Here is a 20,138-nt window from a genome sequence, read left to right on the forward strand (position 1 = left end):
TCTTGAGTAAGTTCCAGATCCTTTCTGGTCAGGAGGGATCTCTTGGATGACTTTTTTTCCTAACAGCTTTTGTATTTCTAGAGCTGGTGTTTTCCTCTGACTGGGTGGAACATCGGGAATCTTGTTTACTGATGGAGGGGGTAGGGAAAATGGAAGTGTATAACCTCTGGAAATAATCCTCTGCATCCAAATATCTCTTGTAATGTCTAGCCAGGCTCACTGGTACAGGGATAAGCATTACCCCCGATTGCATCCAGAGGTGGGCAACTGGATCTCTTTTCAGGAGGGCTGACAGGGTCTCTCAGGGAAAGAGTCTCTGAACTCCTGGTTCTGAGGGCCTCCTCTGCTGCATGGACAGCATCTCCCATTTGAGTTCCCCCTCTGCCACTTGTGCAACTCTCTCCACATGGATCATGGAATGGACCCTGGGATTTCCTGAATCACACTTTTTGATCACCTTATTGATTCCTCAAAAAGACTCTTTCAGGAGTCAAAAAATGTACATGCACTGCAGACAGGGTCTTGTCATCTTGCTCACACCTGAAGAGTGTGTCTTTGACCTTGGGGTCAATTAAAGAACTTCTGTTAATGGAGGCAGTGATGAAGGATGACTTGAAGGGTTCCACAAAATCACACAGGCACATCCAGTTATGCCTCCTGAAGGAAATGCCTGAACCTGCTGCCCTTGAAACTCCTTCAGTTGCATCTGAGTCTCATGGATGAACTGGAAATAGACTGAAAGGTCACCAGCTGTGAAGCAATAGAAGTCTCTGCCTCAGAAATACTGGTGAAAGTTCTTTGATCAAATCCCTCTGGAATCTAGTGAAGTGTGCCCTATTATTCATAGAACTGAGTGCAAAGGTCAACAACGCATACACACATTTCCCAAATCTGTCCAGCACCCTAGACTCCCTATTAGGATGATGAACAAAGGGACTCTTCTGCGAGTTCATTCTTTGCGGCTGCTGCTACGACCACAGCATCCACTGGTACTCCTTTTTCCAGAATTCCCTTCCCTTCAGTGGTGCCAGGATCCTATCTGGTCTCTTGAGATTTGGCTCAACAGAATCAAATTCCTTCCACACCTGCTAAGAGATCAAATCAATGAGCTCATCAGTGGGTGCAGTCAAACAGGAAACAGGTGGACCAGTACCAAATGCCTCCATGAATACTGATTCCTCTTGATAAGGATTATCCTTAGGCCAACCACCCCTTTGTATAAGGATCTTTAAGATGTCTCCAAATGAAACGTCATCAGATCCTGATCTTGGGGACCCTTCCCCTTCATCAAAATTGGTATCTTCTGTGACAGTCTCCTGAGGGGAGTCCAAGTGCCTCCTCTTGCACTTCGTCTTCTAAGGAATTCTTTGGTGGGATGTTCTGGAGAAGTATTGGAAGAAATCATTATATTATACCCTGCTTGGTAGACTGGAGACTTTGGGTTGGCTGTCCCTGAGGAGTACAATGTTGAGGCTTATGATACAAAGACTTCTGAAAACCAGAGGGAACATCTGAGGGGAGATTAGACATTTGACCTCTAGAAGAGAGCACACTCTACTACCTCAAATACAGAATGTCACTGGGGAGAATTTAGCCTTTGAACCTGAGAAGACAAGATGCTAGACTGGTGGCTCCTTCTGACCTGAAGGTACACCACCCGAAGTAGAAGTTTGAACCAAACTATCGAATACTGAAGCTCAGAGGTTAGATGGCTCCGACAGCTTCTGAGTCGACTCTAACACCTCAGATCTGACAGCAAAGCTTCAGACAGAGAGTTGTCCAACTCTGACACTGTTGGCGCCAGTGCACTCAGACAAGATATCGGATCCGGTGATGAAGCCATCTTCAGATCTGAAACAGATGACACTGGCAGACTCAGAATCAGGTCTCTGAAGCTGAAGGACGGATTGGAGAAGGAGCCAAAACTGGTGGGTTTGTACTTGCAAAGGCTTACGGATGAGTGGGGGTAGGAGCCAGGAGAACTCCCATCTGAATTTGTGTCGACAGAAACTTCCTCATCATTCTGTCCACATCAGCTACTGTGAGACTTCTGGATAAATCAGAAGAAGCTATGGAAGGTGATCTTGAATGATGGCATCTTACCAAGAATGGAGGTGGGATCCGAGAGGGTACAGGATCCAAGGAAGATGCATACCTAGTTCTAGGCATCTGTTTTGGTTTAGGATGAGCCAAGATCAAGACATTATGTACTCACCATAACATTCAATGTATGTAGTCCATCTCGCCTCACATTCTTACTCGTGGGTTCGGAGCCAAACCTCGGCTCCAACTTGGCCATACTCTAGCTCTTAGTCTTTCAATTGGCTGGGCTAAGAAGGTATCCCATGCTGCACTGCTCCCTTTTCCCAAATCTAGTTTGCTGCAAGCTCAATCACTCACTTTCCACACATAACAACACATAGAGAAGGAAGAACATACCAACCATAAAGGAATTTTTAAACCATACCTAACCCCTAGGTCCTCCAGGATGGGGGAAGTGGGGGGGAGTAAGAATATGAGGCGAGATGGACTACATACATCGAACGTTATGGTGAGTACATAACTTCTTGATGTTATGTAGTCCAATCTCGCCTACATTCTTACCCGTGGGACAGCGTCCCCAGCACCTGAATCCTGGGAGGCTCAGTGGAAAATACTCCTAAGCACTGTGGAACCAAAGGAAGACCTGCCTCCGGACACCAAATCTAACTTGTAGTGAGTAACAAAGGTGTGAGGAGAAGCCCATGTAGCCGCAGCACAAATATCATCCATAGACAACCTGGCCTGAAAGGCTGTAGATGTAGACACAGATCGGGTAGAATGAGCCTTCACTCGAAATGGTAAATCTCTGCCACCTGAAGGATAAATGAAGGAAATACAACTGGAGATCCATCTAGACAAGGTGACTTTGGAAACAGGAGACCCAATCCCGTTTTATGAAAATGAGACAAACAACTGATCCGATTTTCTAAGATGCTTCGTGCTATGTAAATAGAATCGTAAATGTCTGTGCACATCCAGCTGATGAAATCTAAATTCTGCCTTGTTCGAGAACTCTGGAAAGAATACAAGTAGTTCAATGGATTGGTTTAGATTACTAACTGAAGCCACTTTCGGAGAGAAACCCTGTCCTTATGAAAAATCAAGTAAGGTGGTCTAATTGATAAGGCTTGAAGCTCCGAGACACATCTGGCTGAAGTGATGGCTACCAAAAAGATTGCCTTCCAAGTCAAATATTTTAAATCACAAGTGGCTGCAGGCTCAAAGGGGGATGAAGTGAGACATTGTAGAACAAAATTTAAATCCCAAGGCATAACTGGGTCAAAGACTGGACGACGAAGCAGCATAGTGCCCTTCAGGAATGCCTTACAAAGTCTATGTGCCATGAGACTAGGCACATCAGCGATGTGAAAGGTGGAAACAGTCACCAAGTGGACCTTAATAGTTGTGGCCACTAATCCCTGGTTGAAAAGCATGGAGAGGAACTCCAGGACTGACAAAATTGTAGCTGTATAAGGATCAATTTGTCTTGCATGCGCCTATATGGAAAATCTCTTCCATTTACTGGAATACATTTTTCTGGTGGAAGGCTTATGGGAGGAAGACAGAATATGAACCACTTCCAGTAAAAAATGATGAAGCCTGACTAATGATGGAAGTGGAGAAGGCAGGCTGTCAACCGGAGGGTCTGAAGAGAGGGATGGAGCTGCCCTGACATATGAGTCAGCAGATCTGGTTGTGGGTCCATAATCCAGGTGGCGTCCATTAGGTAGGGATGGAGAAAGGGGAACCAAATTTGACGAGGCCAGTGTGGAGCAATCAGAATCATTTTGCTTCCCAAAGATTGCGCTTTCTGAATAACCTTTGTCAGCAGAGGAACAGGAGGGAAGGCATACAGTAGACCGGAGGGCCAATCATGAACTAGAGCATCCCTGGGTGATTCCCCCTGAGGGGGGATAAGGGTGAAGTAGCTGCTGCATTTGGTATTGAGGAGGCTGGCAAACAGGTTGCAGCAAGGCTGACCCCACCTGCGGAAAATCTGCTCCGCAACCTGATTGTTCAGGGACCACTCGTGAGGCATCAGAATAGCTCTGCTCAACCTGTTGCCAATCCCACTGGATTTCCCCGGAATGTGCGTTGCTACAAGAAAACGTTGGGAAGCCACTGCCCACTGCCACACTCGCATGGCCTCTCTGCAAAGGGGGTATGACTTGGTTCCTCCCCGTTTGATTAGATACCATACCACCGACATATTGTCTGAGTGGATCGCAACTGTCCTGAGAGGAAGAAAGCTCTGAAATGCTTGCAACGCTAGTAGCACTGCTCTCATCTCCAGGACATTGATATGCAGATGCATCTCATGTTCCTGCCACGTGCCTTGGACTGTCCTGCCTAGATAATGCCCCCCACCCCATCTGGGAGGCATCCGTGGTCACTGTGGCAACCAGAGGGGAAGGAATGAAGGGTTTTCCCACATTGAGGTTGCTGGTGTGAAGCCACCAGTGAAGATCTTGCTTGGACCGGTCTGTGATTATTATAAGATGAGAAAGCGGAAGATGTTGTAGAGACCACTGGGAGAAGAGTAGCCACTGAAGGAGCCTCATATTTGCAGCCTCGCCAGAGGAACCAGCATAATTGTAGCAGCCATCGTCCCCAACAATTTGAGGATCAATCTTGCCTTCACTCTTCTCAAAGGGAGCAACGCGTACACCTGTTGTTGTAAACTTTGAATCCTTTCTAGTGGTAAAAACTCCCTCATAAGCACGGTGTCTAACTCGGCACCTATAAAGGTGACACACTGCGAGGGAAACAAGGCAGACTTTTCCCAATTTAGAGTGATACCCAATTGCTGACACAGTTTGATAGTCGCGTCTCTGGTTTGTAGGAGTAGATGCCTGGTGGTGGCAGAAAGGACCAGTCATCCAGGTACAGAAACACTTGAAATCCCTGACGTCTCAAGTGAGCCGTCACCACTGCCACATATTTGGTGAACACCCTGGGGGCTGTGGTGAGACCAAAGGGCAGGGCGCGAAATTGAAAATGACTGGCTCCCAGCCGGAAGTGTAGATGACTCCTGGATGCCCTATCCATCTTTATATGGTAGTAAGCATCCTTGAGGTCGATGGAGCACATCCACACTTCTTTTCCCAACAATGGGAGAATAGATTGCAATGTGACCATTTGGAACTTGGACTTATTCACATGGGTATTCAATCTGCTGAGATCCAAAATGGGTCTCAGGACCCTTTCCTTTTTGGCACCAAAAAGAATCTGGAGTAAGTCCCGAATCCGATCTGGTCTGAGGGGACATGCTGGATGGCTCCTTTTCCTAGCAGCTTTAAAACCTCTGAAGCTGCGGAATCCCTTTGATTCAGTGGAACATCTAGGATTTTTTTTATCGGAGGGGGAGTTGAAGAGAAGGGAATGCGATATCCTCCAGAAACTATTTTTAATACCCATTGGTCCTGAGTGATACCTTGCCAGGCCTCTGGGTATAGTGAAATGCGACCCCTGACTGGCTCCGGAAATGCACAGTCGGGCCTCCCATCAGGAGCGCTGGTAGGGAGAACCATGAAAGGAATCACAGTCTCCCTGGTTAAGTGGGCCTCCTCTGCCCCTAGGGCGGCATCTACCTGAATTACCACCCCCTCCCCTACCTCTGGAGGGGGACTCACCTTGTGCATCATGAAAAAACCTCTGCGATTTTTTGAACCACATCTTCCCACTCCTCTAGGTCTTGGGATAAGGCCTAGAGGGGAGGGAAAAATGGACTCCCACAGCAGACAGAGTTTTTCCTTCTTGCTCGCACCTAGTGAGAGTGGCTTTCGCCTTGGTTCCGAAAAAGGAGGAACCATCAAACGGGGAGTTGGTGAACGTAGACTGGAAGGCCTCCGCGAAATTACAGAGGCGCATCCAGGAGTGTCTCCTAAGAGCAACTCCTGAACTTGCTGCCCTACCCGTTCCTTCGGCTGCATAAGAGATCAGCCTCATGGAAGAGTTAGCAACAGAGTTGAGGATAGACATCTGAGCGTTGACCTTCTGAGCCACTGCATCAGAAACGTTACCCTGCAGAGCATCTCCAAGCTCTTTCAGGAGATCGCTTTGGAGCCATGTAAAATGTGATAAGTAATTCAGTGACCAGAGAGTAAAGGCCGCTGAAGAAAACATACGCTTCCCATACTGGTCCATGGTCCTAGACTCCTTGTTAGGAGGATGGACGGTAGACGAAGTCTCAGCCAGTTCCTTCTTGGTGTCTGCTGCCACCACCATGGCATCTACAGGAACTCCCTTGGATAGAAACTCTTTGTCAGAGGGGGCGGACAAGAATTTGTTGGGTCTCCTGGGAACTGGTTCCACAGAGTCAGGGGTTTTCCACACCCTTCGACAAACCAGATCCAGAAGCTCGTCAAAGGGTGGAGATACCCAGGAGGCGGAGGGTTGAGCCCCAGAAGCCTTCTGGAACACCAACTCCTCCTCGGAGGGAGCTTTGGAGGGCCAGTCACCCCTCTGCTTCAAAATTTCTAGGATGTCAGAAAAAGAGACATCCTCAGAGGATGACTTGGGGGACCCCTCTGATTCCTCGAGGTTGGTGGTTGATGTGAGGGACTCATCTTGGGAGTCGATGTGCTTCCTCTTGCACATTCTTTTTCTGGGTGGCTCCTCAGGCAAAAACACTGAGAGGCCCTCAGAAATATGGGGACCACTCATGGGGGGTATCCTGAGGCCTTGGGTGTCCACTGTCGAAAGTTAGAGGGCAATCAGAGACCCGAACCGGAGCTGGAGGGGACAGAGTGTCAGTGCCAAATTATGCCACTGAGGACCTGGCCAGCGCGCTCTGCATGACCTCGAAAGCTGGTTCCCCCCTGGCTCCGAAGATTAACCAAACATGGAAGACCTCGGAGCAGAAGGGACCAGGTCTGAAGCTGAAGCAGGGGTCAGGCTCCCCCGTGCCAAAGCACCGAGAGGGAGGCTAAGAGCCGAAAAGTGTCCTGAGGCCTCCCCCTCGGGTACGACCAAGGAACCACGAGTCCTGGACCCAGTGGACGGAGCTGACGGGGTCAGAACTGAAGCCGGAGCTGATGAGCCAGGATCGGCCATCGGAGCTGACCTAGGGACATCAGACGGCACCGACAACTCTGGCTCCGAAAGCTGAGATTCTATCGGAGGAGGAAGTATCGACGTTGGCTAGGTGACAGGCTCTGGAGCTGACTGGGCTGGAGCCGAAAACAATTCTGCCAGTACCGGTGATTGGAGCAGTCTCTGTACCACTCTATCTACATCCACATCTGAAAGAGTCCTGGAGGACCTAGAGGATAAGGAAGGAGATCTAGACCTCCTCTCCGAAGACCTGCGAGGAGGAGAGACCGGCCTAAAATCTGGAGACCGGCTCCAAACTAGCACCTCCGCAACCGGCTCCGAGGGACTTGAAGCTGAAGCAGATACCGTTGATGCACTAACTTCCTGCGGCTCCGAGGACAGTGGAGCTGAGGATGCCACAGTAGATACTGCTACTTTCTCCTGAGGCTCCGAGGATACTGATGGAGCCGGAGTTCGCTTTTTTGCCTTGGAAGTTTTACTCAGAGGGAGAGGACTTGAAGCTAGAAGCCCTCCCCAAACCCTCCTTGAAGGAGGGTTTCAGAAGTCCTTTCAAAATTAGTTTGTTCTTCCTCTCCTGAAGAACACGCAGGCTAAATGCATGGCAAAAAGTACAAGATTCCTGTAGGTGAATCGCCCCCAGACAATAAACACACACAGAGTGCCCATCAGTGATCAACATTTTATAACTACATTTAGTAAATTTCTTAAAGCCCGAGGGCTTATGCTCTTTCATATCCTTAGACATAGTGAAGGAAACTGAAAAGCCACCAACCATTAATATAGACCAACCGTTAATATAGAAGCCACAAGCGCGGGAACTAAAGAAAAATCAACAGACAATCACAAAAAGATCTCTAACTTAAGTGGTCCCAACAGGAACCCAGGGAAAGGACTAGGTCCTCTAACTTAAACGGCCCTAGCCCGAGGGATAGGTACCTACTAACAAGCAACACAGAAAGAACAGGGGCAGACTAGGTTCTCTAACTGAAATACGCCTATCCCGTATGGGAAACAGTTAGCGGGACACCACAAAAGAACACCACGAGAAAAAACTGTACACCAGATTATCAAACTAGTACACACACAACACACAGCTATGAAAATAGCTTTTTTGAAGCAAGAATATCTCAATAAAAGACAAAAAGTTATACTTAGCCAAAGCCAAGAGCGAGACCACGTCTGAGCTATACGAGCAGCAAACGAGATCTGGGAAAATGGAGCAGTGCAGCATGGGATACCTTCTTAGCCCAGCCATTTGAAAGACTTCGAGCTAGAGTATGGCCGAGTCGGAGCCGAGGTTCAGCTCTGAACCCAGGGGTAAGAATGTAGGCGAGATTGGACTACATAACATCCAAAGATATGGATCTGGTATCCAAAGAAGTTGTATCTAAAGACTTGCCTTTAGGATCCAAAGTTTTTCTGGTTTCCTTAAGTGGATTCAAAGAGGACTGAGAGGAACTGGGTTATTCAGGAAGTCTTTTCCTGACTTCTAACTGTTCTTGATACTAGCATATGATGTCATTCCTGCACACTAGTTTTCCCATTTTGTTAATCTGTTCTTCCTTAAGGAAAGTGCGTACTACCCTTAAGGCTGGAAAACTACATTTCCTCAATACTAAGTTGCAAGAACACAACAGCAAATCATACAAAATCTCTACAAATTATAACCCAAAAGCATATTAAAATGTTAATATGTTAAAGTATGTAAGAACTATGTAACAAAGAGAAAACCTCCCTTGCTGTTTAGTTTTAAGGAAAAAAATTAAAATAATCCAAGACCATACAATGTTTAGAAAAATTTGCTTCAGGCTGTGCTGCAGTATCTGTAATTAAATGCTATGTTGCCATCCTGATTGCTCAGCCAGTTCAAATAATGTACTTTAACAGAAAAAAAATATATTAATAAGAGGCTCTCCTGTTCGATCCTTGGCTGGGGTGCCATCTGTGTGGAGTCTGCATGTCCTCCCTGTGGTCGTGTGGGTTTTCTCCGGGTGCTCCGGTTTCCTCCCACATCCCAAAGACATGCTATAGGTGGATTGGACACTCCAAATTGGCCCTAGGTGTGAGTGCATGCGTGTGTGTGCCTTCTGTGGAAGGTTGGGCACTGGGCTGGCAATTCTGTGGAAGGTTGGGCACTGGGCTGGCAACTTGACACCGTAAAACTCCACTGCCAATCATGAGAGGAGAGATGATCCGCTGTGGCAACTCCTAACTGGGAAAAGCCGAAAGAAAAAGAAGAACAGAAAAAAATATTAATGAAAACTCCATACTGATAATAAGTGACCAGGATGTTCGGAAACAGCTAAATTTATCAATTCCGTCAACAATCAAATGTGATACTACAATGGAAGCAGTTTTGTATGTGCTGAGGAAAAGATTTCTTGAAAAAGAAAACATGATTAGAGAACTAAGCTTTGCATAGTAAATAAGAAATGCTCTACTGAACAGACTTTATAAAGAAGTGCAAAAAATGTGGTAGTATGCATAATGATGAAAACTAATGTGGTCAAAACATGACTAACATTTTTCTCTGTTTTCTCCCTCAGTACAAACCAGCAGAAAACTCTCCACAATGACCTCTCAGAATTTATCACTGGGGGCAACTTACCGGAGGGGGCATTTTCCAGACACCCATGGTGATTGCTTAGTTCTTCATCTCTTTCTCTCATTCAGCAGGTTCACAGGTGATGGCTGTCCTTTGTCTCAACAGCCTGACTTGGTCTGGTTCCCACCCCATCAGTCTGGGTGTCCACATACATAAGGGAACTTTTTTTCCAAGGGCAGGAAACTACCTAGTAATACTGTTGCCATAAGCTGGTTGATTAAGAATCCAACATTTTAATATTTATTAACTTCATATAGCCTAAAGCCAATGCATTTATGTCACTATAAAGGCTTGTTATGCCTTCCCACCTACATGCCTATGAAGGTTACTATAAAAAGCTTGACCACGTCATGCCCATGTCCTTGGCACACAGTGCAGCTTGCTATGAGCTCGGCTTTTGCTGACAGGTGTCACCAGTAGAGAGGCTGAACCACATTCCTCTTTCCAGGATGTGCAAGCTGGTAGTAGTCACTCACATTATATATCCATTTTTAACTTTTCTAGTACATGTACAGCTCCCTGATCCCAGGTCATCTGGGTTACAAGTCAGGGCTTTATCCATTTATGCCACAGAGACAAAAAATAACATGTGTATGCATATATACATACACACACACACACACACACACACACACACATATATATATATATATATATATATATATATATATATATACACACACACACACACACACACACAGACACACAACTTAAATCATCAGTGTTAATTTTCCTTCTGAACTATGACAATTAAATAACGAAGCATTATAAAGACTTCAGTGAAGAATTAATATTCAAAGATAGATAAATTCCCCATATAAAGAAACAGGAGAATGGTACTTGTGTAGCCTTACTTTTACATTGCCTAGTCCTCAAAGGTAGTACAATTGTGTAAAATCTTTCCATAACAGTAGATGATGTTCTTTTTACTGTTGCAGCATTCTTATCCCTAACATATGGGATCTCCTGCCAAGGATAGCCCAACGTCTGGCCAGCCTTTCTAATTTACAGGTGCCTTACATCACCCGTATGTCCCCTGTGCAAAACGTAGGGCATAAAGGTGATGTACAGAAGCACACAGTTTAAAAAATAAAAGCCCCAAGAGAAAAAGAATGTCCCAGGGGACCAGAAGGAAAAAACAGAAACAAACCCCTCGGCCAAGAAGGCAAGGAGAACAGGCTAGAGCACAGGGGGGCAGGAGGGAGGGAGCGAATACTGCAACAGTGAAGAGGACATCTACTGTTATGGAAAGATTTTACACAACTGTACTATGTTCTTCCATATCACTGTTGCAGTTAATAATTACGTCAAGAAGAGTACAAAAGCTCAAGAGGAAACCTGGGAGGAGGATGGCACTGAAGAACCCTCTAGAAATCCATGCAAAGCCAGCTCTAGCCTTGGAAAAATTTATCCAACTTGTAATACTTAGTGAAGGTATGGACAGAAGACCAATTAGCAACCTCAAGCATGAAATTGGTATCTATCCTTCTGATAAAAGCACCAGAGGAAGCAACAGCTCTGGCAGATTTTTTTATTTATTTTATTGCATTTGTTTACCGGGAAAGTCCACTGGGCCTAAAAGAGCCCATTTTCAGTGGAGGCCCGGGGAGAAAAGCTCCAACGAGATACAGAAAAAATATAAACATTAAATTAGTACAGAAGTACAAACGGTGTCAGATAGTAAATATAGTAACATATACAGAACATATACATAAAAGCAGGAATCTAGTTTGTTTGATTACAGTAATACATACAGAAAATATACATAAAAGCAGAATTCAATTAATTCAATCAGAGTGGTATAAACAGAGATATATTAATCAGTATTATTGTACCAGTATCAACAAGTGAAGATAAAAATAAATATTGAGAAAGCATCATCAGCCACTAGTAGCAAAAGACATAGGAGTTTAGTAATCATATAAGTAGAGTGAAACGGTTAGGTTATAGAGCAGGAACATAGCCAGGAAGAGCTGAGATGATTTTTCAGTATTTGGTTGAAGGTGGTGGTGAGACTGAGCCTTTATTGAACAGGAAAGGCATTTGAATGAAACAATTAACAAAAAGTAATATCTTTGAAATCTGGGAAGAGATGGTCTGCTTAGAGAAAGCTAAACCCAAAGACCTGGGATGAAAGGAAACAAAACACTGCTCAGATATGTGAATACGTTTAGTTTTATCTGAATAAAATCTGAGCTGTCTATGCAAATCCAAGGTGTGAAGAAACTTCTCAGTGGCAGACTGCAGGGAAGGAAAAAAGGAATAGAAATGAATAGAATGATTAAGGGACAGGAACACAAAACACCACTACAAAGTCACGAACCTCCTCTTTAATACACTTCCACAGTTCAAAATCAGTTAAAAAACATAGATACAAATAAAATCACAGTACAAGTTAAGCATTAACTTGTACTGTGATTTTATTTGGATCTTGGATCTACTGAACTGTTCGCTGCTGCACAATGATTAAAGGACAACTCACTCACCACTTTGGGCATAAAAGAAGGATTAGTATGGAGAGACATCCTGTTCCTATGGAAAACTAAAAAAGAATGAACAGCCATGACAGCCTGAAGTTCAGAAACCCTCCTGGCTAAAACGAGAGCCAAAAGAAGAACAGTCTTCCAAGTACAGAGTTGTAAGGAAGCTGAAGCAGCAGGCTCAAAAGAAGCCTAAGACACTTTTACAAGAACAAAACTGAGGTCCTAGGAAGGTGGAATAGGTCTTCTTCAGAAGCCTGATAAGAAGGATACATTTAAGAATCTGTTTGACCTCAAATCAGGAGGCCAGATGAGGATTCAAGGGCAGACAAGCAGAACATTTCTGATATATGGATTTTAACTGAAGAATATGCCAACCTAGCATGGAGCAGATCACACAAATAACAGAGAACCAGAGGAACCTCTGCAGATATAGGATCTTGATGGCAATAGAGGCACTTGACAGAAAATCTCTTCCATTTGGACAAATATGATTTCCTGGTAGTGGGCTTTCTGGCTGACTGCAGGACCTGAAGCACATCTTCAGAAAAAAGGTGCCTAAAAGAGGTCAAAGCCCTAACACCCACAGCATCACTTGAAGACTGAACAAGTGCTGATGGATAAGAGACCCCTTGTTTTGCATACGAAGGTCCACCCGATGACGGAACTTTTGGTGAATGCCCCTGGCTAAGTGAGAAAGAAAGGGGAACAGATGCTGTCTGGGCCAAAAGGGCGTCACCAACAAGATTTTGGAAGAGTCTTGCCTGATCAGGTGCAAGACTCTCTGAAGCAGGGAAAGGGGAGGGAAGGCATACAGAAACATCCCTTTCCAGTCATGGTGTCCACTTTCTAAGTCAGAGGAATTGGGACTCTGGAACAAAATAGAGAAAGCTTTCTGTTCAGAGGGAAGGCAAAAAGATCTACCCGAGGAGCACCCTACTGATGGACAAGTTCCAGGAGTACATCTCTGTGAAGCACCCATTCGTGAACCTGTGCAAAAAAATCTACAATTAGACACTGATCTGAGGGAATGCAGATAGCCTGAACAGTCAATTCATATTGGACAGCTAGAACCTAGACCTGAACAACTGGTCTGCAAAGAAGGTAGGACCTTGTACCCCCTTGCTTGTTGACATATCACATCACTTTGTGGGACCCTGGATGAAGGAGGGCATGAAAAGGCTGAACAGCTAGAAGCAGAGCCCTCATCTCCTTTATGCTGATGTAACCTGATCTGTGTTAAAGAGGCCAGAGACCCTGAGAGAGACGAAGGAAGCTTCCCACCACATCTGAGGCATCTGTAAAGAGCTCTTGAATTGGGACTGGAGACTGGAAAGAAGCCCCAGATTGACAGAAAGGTGACAAATCCAGCACTGAAGCTTGAGCATGAAACAAGGAAGGAAGGGGAAATAGGAAGTCCAGGGTGCCAGGGGTTGGCAATGTTGGAGCCACACTGACTTGAGGTACTACTGAAGCTTTCTCATATGGAGTCTGGCCACAGTCAGCATGGCAATGGTAGAAGTCATAAGCCTGAGGACTCTGAAAAAGTAAATCACGATCTTGATTTACTATACATGTGCTGGTTCATTTTTGGTTTGGATTTTGCCTTTTAGTTTGGAGCCTTGCACTTGCCATCCATGCAGGTCTTGTGGTTGTTTGACTCTGAAAATGTCTCTGGTCATGACTGAATCCACAGGAAGAATGTAAAAGAGGCAATAAGAGACAGGGCCTTGGGTCCAGGCAGAAATGCCAACATGGGGATGGTCTGGATCCTATAACCATGGAAAACATGATCCTGAGAAGGAGTCAAGACTGATATTTGGAAGTTTATGGTGAACGCCAGACTCTGCAGCAGGGAAATAGTAAACTGTAGATCCTGAAGCAGAGCTTTGAAGGATAAAGCTTAAATGAGCAGATTTTCCAGATAAGGAAAGAAATGAACACTCTCATCCTGCAAAATGCAACGACAGGAGCAAGGTGTTTGATGAATATCTTTGTGGCAACAGAGAGGCCAAAGGGCAAAGCAGAGAACTGAAAATGCAAGGAAAAAACAGAGAAACACAAACATTTCCTGGTCAGCCTCAGTAAGAAGCTGAGATCCCTCATAAAATCCTCCAAAGCTAGTTACGAAAACAAAATCGCCACTGATTCTAAAGACAACCACAAAGCATTCTATAGCTATGTCAAGAATCTCAATGGCAACACTCAGATCTGCTCTGAATTACAGCACAATGGCACTAAATATACAGAACCAACTGATATTGCCAACATCCTGGCAGATAGGGTCAGTGTTAACTTTACCCCCCTCTCATCCCCTAAAGGGCCCATCTCTATACTGGAAGAATGCAAAGTTCCTGTAATCACAGGTGCACAGGTAAAAAAAAACACACTCTCCAAACCCAAGAACACAGCATCCATGGGATGGGACCTAACAACATCTCAGGCTGCGTTCTACATGAACTACAGAACGAACTGGCTCCCAACTTAAGTACAATGTTCACTTATAGCCTCACTTCAAGCTTTGTGCCCACCGAATGACGCACAGTGACGGTTATTCCACTCCACAAAGGGGGAGCCACCACGGACTCAGGGAACTACTGCCCCAGTAGCCTGACAAGCCTGGTCTGCAAGGCTATGGAACGTATCATCATGGAACTTATAAATAATGACATTGATAATCTCCAAACTCTGGACCCTACCCAGTTTAGGTTTATAAAAGGCAGATCATGTCTCCTAAACCTGACAGACTTCTTTGAAGCGGTCACCAAAGCCGTAGATGAGGGTAAGGTGGTTCACACAGCCTATCTAGATCTCGCCAAGGCTTCTGACACCATTCTCCACTCTGGAATTATAGATAAACCCACTAAACTAGGTATAAATCCCTATGTCACAAGATGTGTTGCCAACTGGCTCACTGACAGAACCCACACTGTGAAAGTAGCAGACTCCAAATCCAACTTCAGGACAGTGACAAGTGAAGTACCACAGGGTTCAGTCCTGGGTCCTCTCCTGTTTGGTATCTACTTCTCTATATACGGGATAACACAGAAGTCTTTGGCTAACAAAGTTCACAGATGACTACAAACTAGGAGCCATAATCAAAACTCCTAATGATCGCGGTCTTTAGAGGTTGGGCTATTTCATGATGGTTAGGCATACCTGACAATTATATGGTTTATATATGTACTCGTAATATTTTTTATATTATGTTTCTTAACCATATAAACATATAAAAATTATACAGTAACTGTATGTAAATGCGGGTGCGATTTGCTAATATGGTCCTTTGCTTTAGATCTGGACTGAATTAATTGCGATCTAAATCAGGTCTATATTAAATACTGCTAGTGATATGTTATGCAGGATTTTGTTTGTTCTGTTACCTAAACTCATGTAACAAAGTCAATTGAAGTTTTTAATGATTTATATTTCATCAATTGATATTAGTAAATGACTAATAACTTAGGTTTTTATGTTGAATAATTTAAATATTTGGTTTTTAAATGTTACTATTGACTAGAAAGAGCTATATCTTTAAAAAGTTCTGAACATCACATTTTAAATTGTTTAATCATGGTTCTGATTGCTTAATTGAAAGCCTATTATCTGTATAAAAGCAAGCGTTTTTTCCTGCATAAGTTGTAACCTGATGAAGCGCACCTGTGTGTGCGTGAAAGCGCTCGTTTCATATTAAATTTTCTACATTTTATTTTCATGGTGGTTCCTTGCAGTTTGTCGACTTTCAACTTACTCAACAATTTGTGGTGGAAGGAACCTTTGAATGGTCGGTATTTGCCTGCTGCTGATAGTTTTGTTGTTTCTTTTCTTTACCGACCGTTACATGATGGATGTGCCTAACATCGAACTTGACTATAATCCAACAGGTATATCTGGAACCGATAGTTGGAATTGTCTTTTCTACCAAAAAGAAAATCCGCTGTTGAATTTAGACGTTAAAGGTGACTTACCTATGGCCAATGCAAATAACAACGAAAACCTGCATGATTTTTTTGGCCGGCTGAGGAATCTAGAGAATGACCTCTATCGGCTACACAGGCTTGTCTGGCAGAAAAGACATCTGCAAGCCTGTCTTCATTTCAAGGTCATCCCACGCGGTATGCGGGTCCTGTGTATGCCGAGTTATGGAGACAGTCACCCGGAGCTACTGCGAAAGTGGCAAGAGCTTAACATCGAATTTGGTAATAAATATATTCAATTATTGCTAGATTATTTCTCTCCTATTGAGGCTGACTTGCTGAAAAAGGTGGAGGAACAATATGATTTCATCACTGTGAATTATAAAACTGATTTTTGTAGTTCAAAGGTCCGTAACATGAACAAACAACTGGTTATTTATAGCAATAAATTAGAACAGATAAAGTTGAAGAAACTTAGACGTGACTACCAGGATTTCCAATTGGGTCGCATATTTGTTTGGCCCAAAGTAAATCAACAAGAGGGGCATGAGCCTATTGCTACACCAGGGATCTCACGTGAACTGATTAATGAACCTGATGCGTCTTCAGTATCCTTACTTAACTGTCCACTGAGTAATGAACACACAGTGGGCACTCATGAACGAGAACCAAGTCCATCTAACTCTTCACTACCATGTAATCAGCAAGGACTTAATAACATGGGTAATCTGGGTGCAAGACCAAAAGACAGTAATTCAACAAATATTTTTACTGCACCGCTGTCTTTAAACTTCCCCCTTCCCTACAAAAGCGCAGTGCGCACGCGCTCAACCAGTCGGGGAAGAGTAAAAAGAAAAATGTCAGGGGAAACCTTCGAACCGAGAAGGAAAACAAGGAACTGAACTGTTTATTTTTTAATTTGACATCAAGGACTTTTTCCATGGATGAACAGTTCATTTTGAACCTAGGTTTATCATTTATTCCTTCCATAAGAAGTACGCTGTCTGATACGCTTATAGGTCTGCGTCTCTTCACCAGAAAATTGTCATTAAAGGTACTATTTAAGGACAATGTTGCTAATAATGTTAACTGTGACTACAATGTTCAATTATGCAAGAGGAAAAGTTGTTATATTCCTCCAATGCCGCACTCTGTTGAGTGCTTTATGCGTGCCTGTGAGCATGACTTCTATCTATACTTTGAGAAAAAGATACACAATGGTATATTTGTAAATTTAAGTCATGCACAACGGCTTGCTCTTGATTATCTTTATCGTGATGCAACGTTGGTTTTTAAACCAGCTGATAAAGGAGGGGGGATTGTTGCTTTGGATACACACTTTTATAAAGAATTGATGCTTAACATGCTTAGTAACGATAAGGCTTATAAGGTTATAGATAGGTCGAGAATAACATCTATTGTAAAATATGTGCATGACACAATATATGATCTACTTATGACCCGGTCTATTGATAAAACACTCTATGACTTTCTGGTCATAGATTCTCCCTTGATCCCTTTGATCAAGGGATTGCCTAAGCTGCACAAGAATGAAGATCCCCCCCCTACGCCCAGTAGTATCTGGCGAACATTGGGTTACCCAAAATGCTTCATTATATGTTCAGTCTAAACTAGGTGTTATGGTGAATGCTATTCCAACTGTTCTGAAAAATACATATGACCTTTTGCGAGACCTTAAATCTGATTTACTATGTAATAGAATAAATGCAGGTACGTTACTGGTCACCCTAGATATTAAGAGTCTCTTTACTAGCATCCCTAATGACTATGGCTTGGATGCTATAAGGGCCCACCTTGCTGAATCTGAAGAGATTGACAATACTGAATCAATGAATATTTGTTGTTTGTTGGATTTGATTCTGAACAACAATGTTTTCATCTTTGATAATAAAGTTTATGCACAGACATGGGGGGTGGCCATGGGCACCCCCTGTGCTAATGCGTACGCTAATATTGTAGTTTATCAATGGGAAAAGGATTATATTTTTAAAGATCCTAGATTTAGACATGTCATCTTATATAGGCGCTTCATGGATGACGTTTTGATTCTCTGGAATGGTGGACTAGATATTCTACAGGAGTTCATTCTTTATATGAACTCAACTACCTCGTTTTTCAGTTTCACATATGAGTATTCAAATACAAGTGCAAACTTTTTGGACGTTACTATTATAAAAGAGACTAACAACAGTCTGAGCACGACTCTTCATAGGAAAACCTGTTGGAAAAATAGTATACTGCATTATGATAGTTTGCACCCGCGTTATGTGTTCCGTAACATCATAAAGGGACAAGTAACAAGAATACTTAGATTATGTAGCAATAAACATGATGCACTGGAATTAATTAAACATCAAACTCAGTATTTTATAGATAGGGGCTACCCACCTGATCTTGTTAGCAAGATAACAAATAGTGTGGTTGAAACATCCCCTGATATAAGAAGGGAAGATTATATCCCACATTTAAAGAGAAATAAGAGGGGTTTAATGTATGATATCAAATATACTAATGATATAGATCAGTTAACTAAGATTATCAGAGATAACTGGAAAATATTGTCTTCAGACCCCTTATTGCTACAGATAGTTGGAAAGCGCCCCTTATTTAGATTCAGTAATTGTCTGAATATTAAGAGACTGCTTTGTAAAGAAAAGTTAGATGTTCCTCCCATTGACATAAGAGCTAACTATAAAACAGGTACATACCCATGTAGTAGATGCTCAATGTGTAAATATATTAATAGAGCTCAAAGATTTGATGTACCTGGTATAAACATGGTGTTTAAACCTACCTTTTATGCCACGTGTGAAACACAGAATGTTATTTATTTGGCAACTTGTAATCAATGCGATGTATATTATGTGGGGATGACATCACGTAGGTTGAGGGATCGTATGTACAATCATATTTATGATATAAAAAAGAGCAATTTGACAAATGTCCTAGCTGTACATTGTGAAGAACGACCACAGCACAGCTTCAGTTTTTCAGTATTACAAGTTATTAATCCTAACAAACGTGAGGGGGACCTTATAGGTACTATTGAAATGTTTGAATTGAGATGGATACTGAGACTTAAAGCCCATATTAAACCTGGACTTAATACCATGGTCAGTATCCGGCCAGTTTTATTAGGATCTTTATAACATCATCTGTCATCTTTTTCACTTTGGTAGTGGTTCTGCCCTTTATCCATATTTTACGTCCCACTTTATTATCTCCGCATCCTAGGTTAGCCATTTTATTTGGTACCTTGCCTTATTGCATTTGATTTTATTGCCTAGCATATGGTTTACCTTCTGTTGAATGGTTTAATGAACCATTATATATTTGTTCATCTAACGCCCTACTTTGGCGGTTTTACATAAAATAATATGGGATATCCACAAGTACATACTTCTCTATGGTGTTGGTAGTTTTTATTGACGAATATAGTCTGTCATATGTATTGAGATTATATATAATAATATGCATTGATCTCAACTGTAGACGTTAAGTCTTATTGTTTACATATTTGATTAATATATGACTGTGGTCTATGCTGCCCATATATGTATTCCCATGTGACTATCGGTTTAATATTTGGTGTTGGTTTGTAGTACTAATACCTATATATATTTTAAAAGGTAACGGGGCAGTTACGGTCTTTAGAGGTTTTGCTATTTCATGATGGTTAGGCATACCTGACAATTATATGGTTTATATATGTACTCTTAATATTTTTATATTATGTTTCTTAACCATATAAACATATAAAAATTATACAGTAATTGTATGTAAATGCGGGTGCGATTTGCTAATATGGTCCTTTGCTTTAGATCTGGACTGAATTAATTGTGATCTAAATCAGGTCTATATTAAATACTGCTAGTGATATGTTATGCAGGATTTTGTTTGTTCTGTTACCTAAATTCATGTAACAAAGTCAATTGAAGTTTTTAATGATTTATATTTCATCAATTGATATTAGTAAATGACTAATAACTTAGGTTTTTATGTTGAATAATTTAAATA

The 20,138-nt window shown here is 42.8% G+C and overlaps 1 protein-coding gene across 1 annotated transcript in view; it reads right to left on the bottom strand.

Annotated features, from left to right (window-relative positions):
* Nucleotides 1–20,138, bottom strand: part of LOC122815150 (probable E3 ubiquitin-protein ligase HERC1) — a 5,886,073-nt gene that overhangs the window by 2,728,080 nt on the left and 3,137,855 nt on the right. Inside the window, exon 35 of the mRNA XM_044087407.1 lies at nucleotides 9,621–9,639. Within this exon, the coding sequence (XP_043943342.1) occupies nucleotides 9,621–9,639 (19 nt within the window). The remainder of the gene's footprint in view (nucleotides 1–9,620; nucleotides 9,640–20,138) is intronic.

Source organism: Protopterus annectens, chromosome 1.part1 (genome assembly GCF_019279795.1).
Source record: "Protopterus annectens isolate FY-2018-M chromosome 1.part1, PAN1.0, whole genome shotgun sequence".
In the NCBI taxonomy this organism is placed as follows: domain Eukaryota; kingdom Metazoa; phylum Chordata; order Ceratodontiformes; family Protopteridae; genus Protopterus; species Protopterus annectens.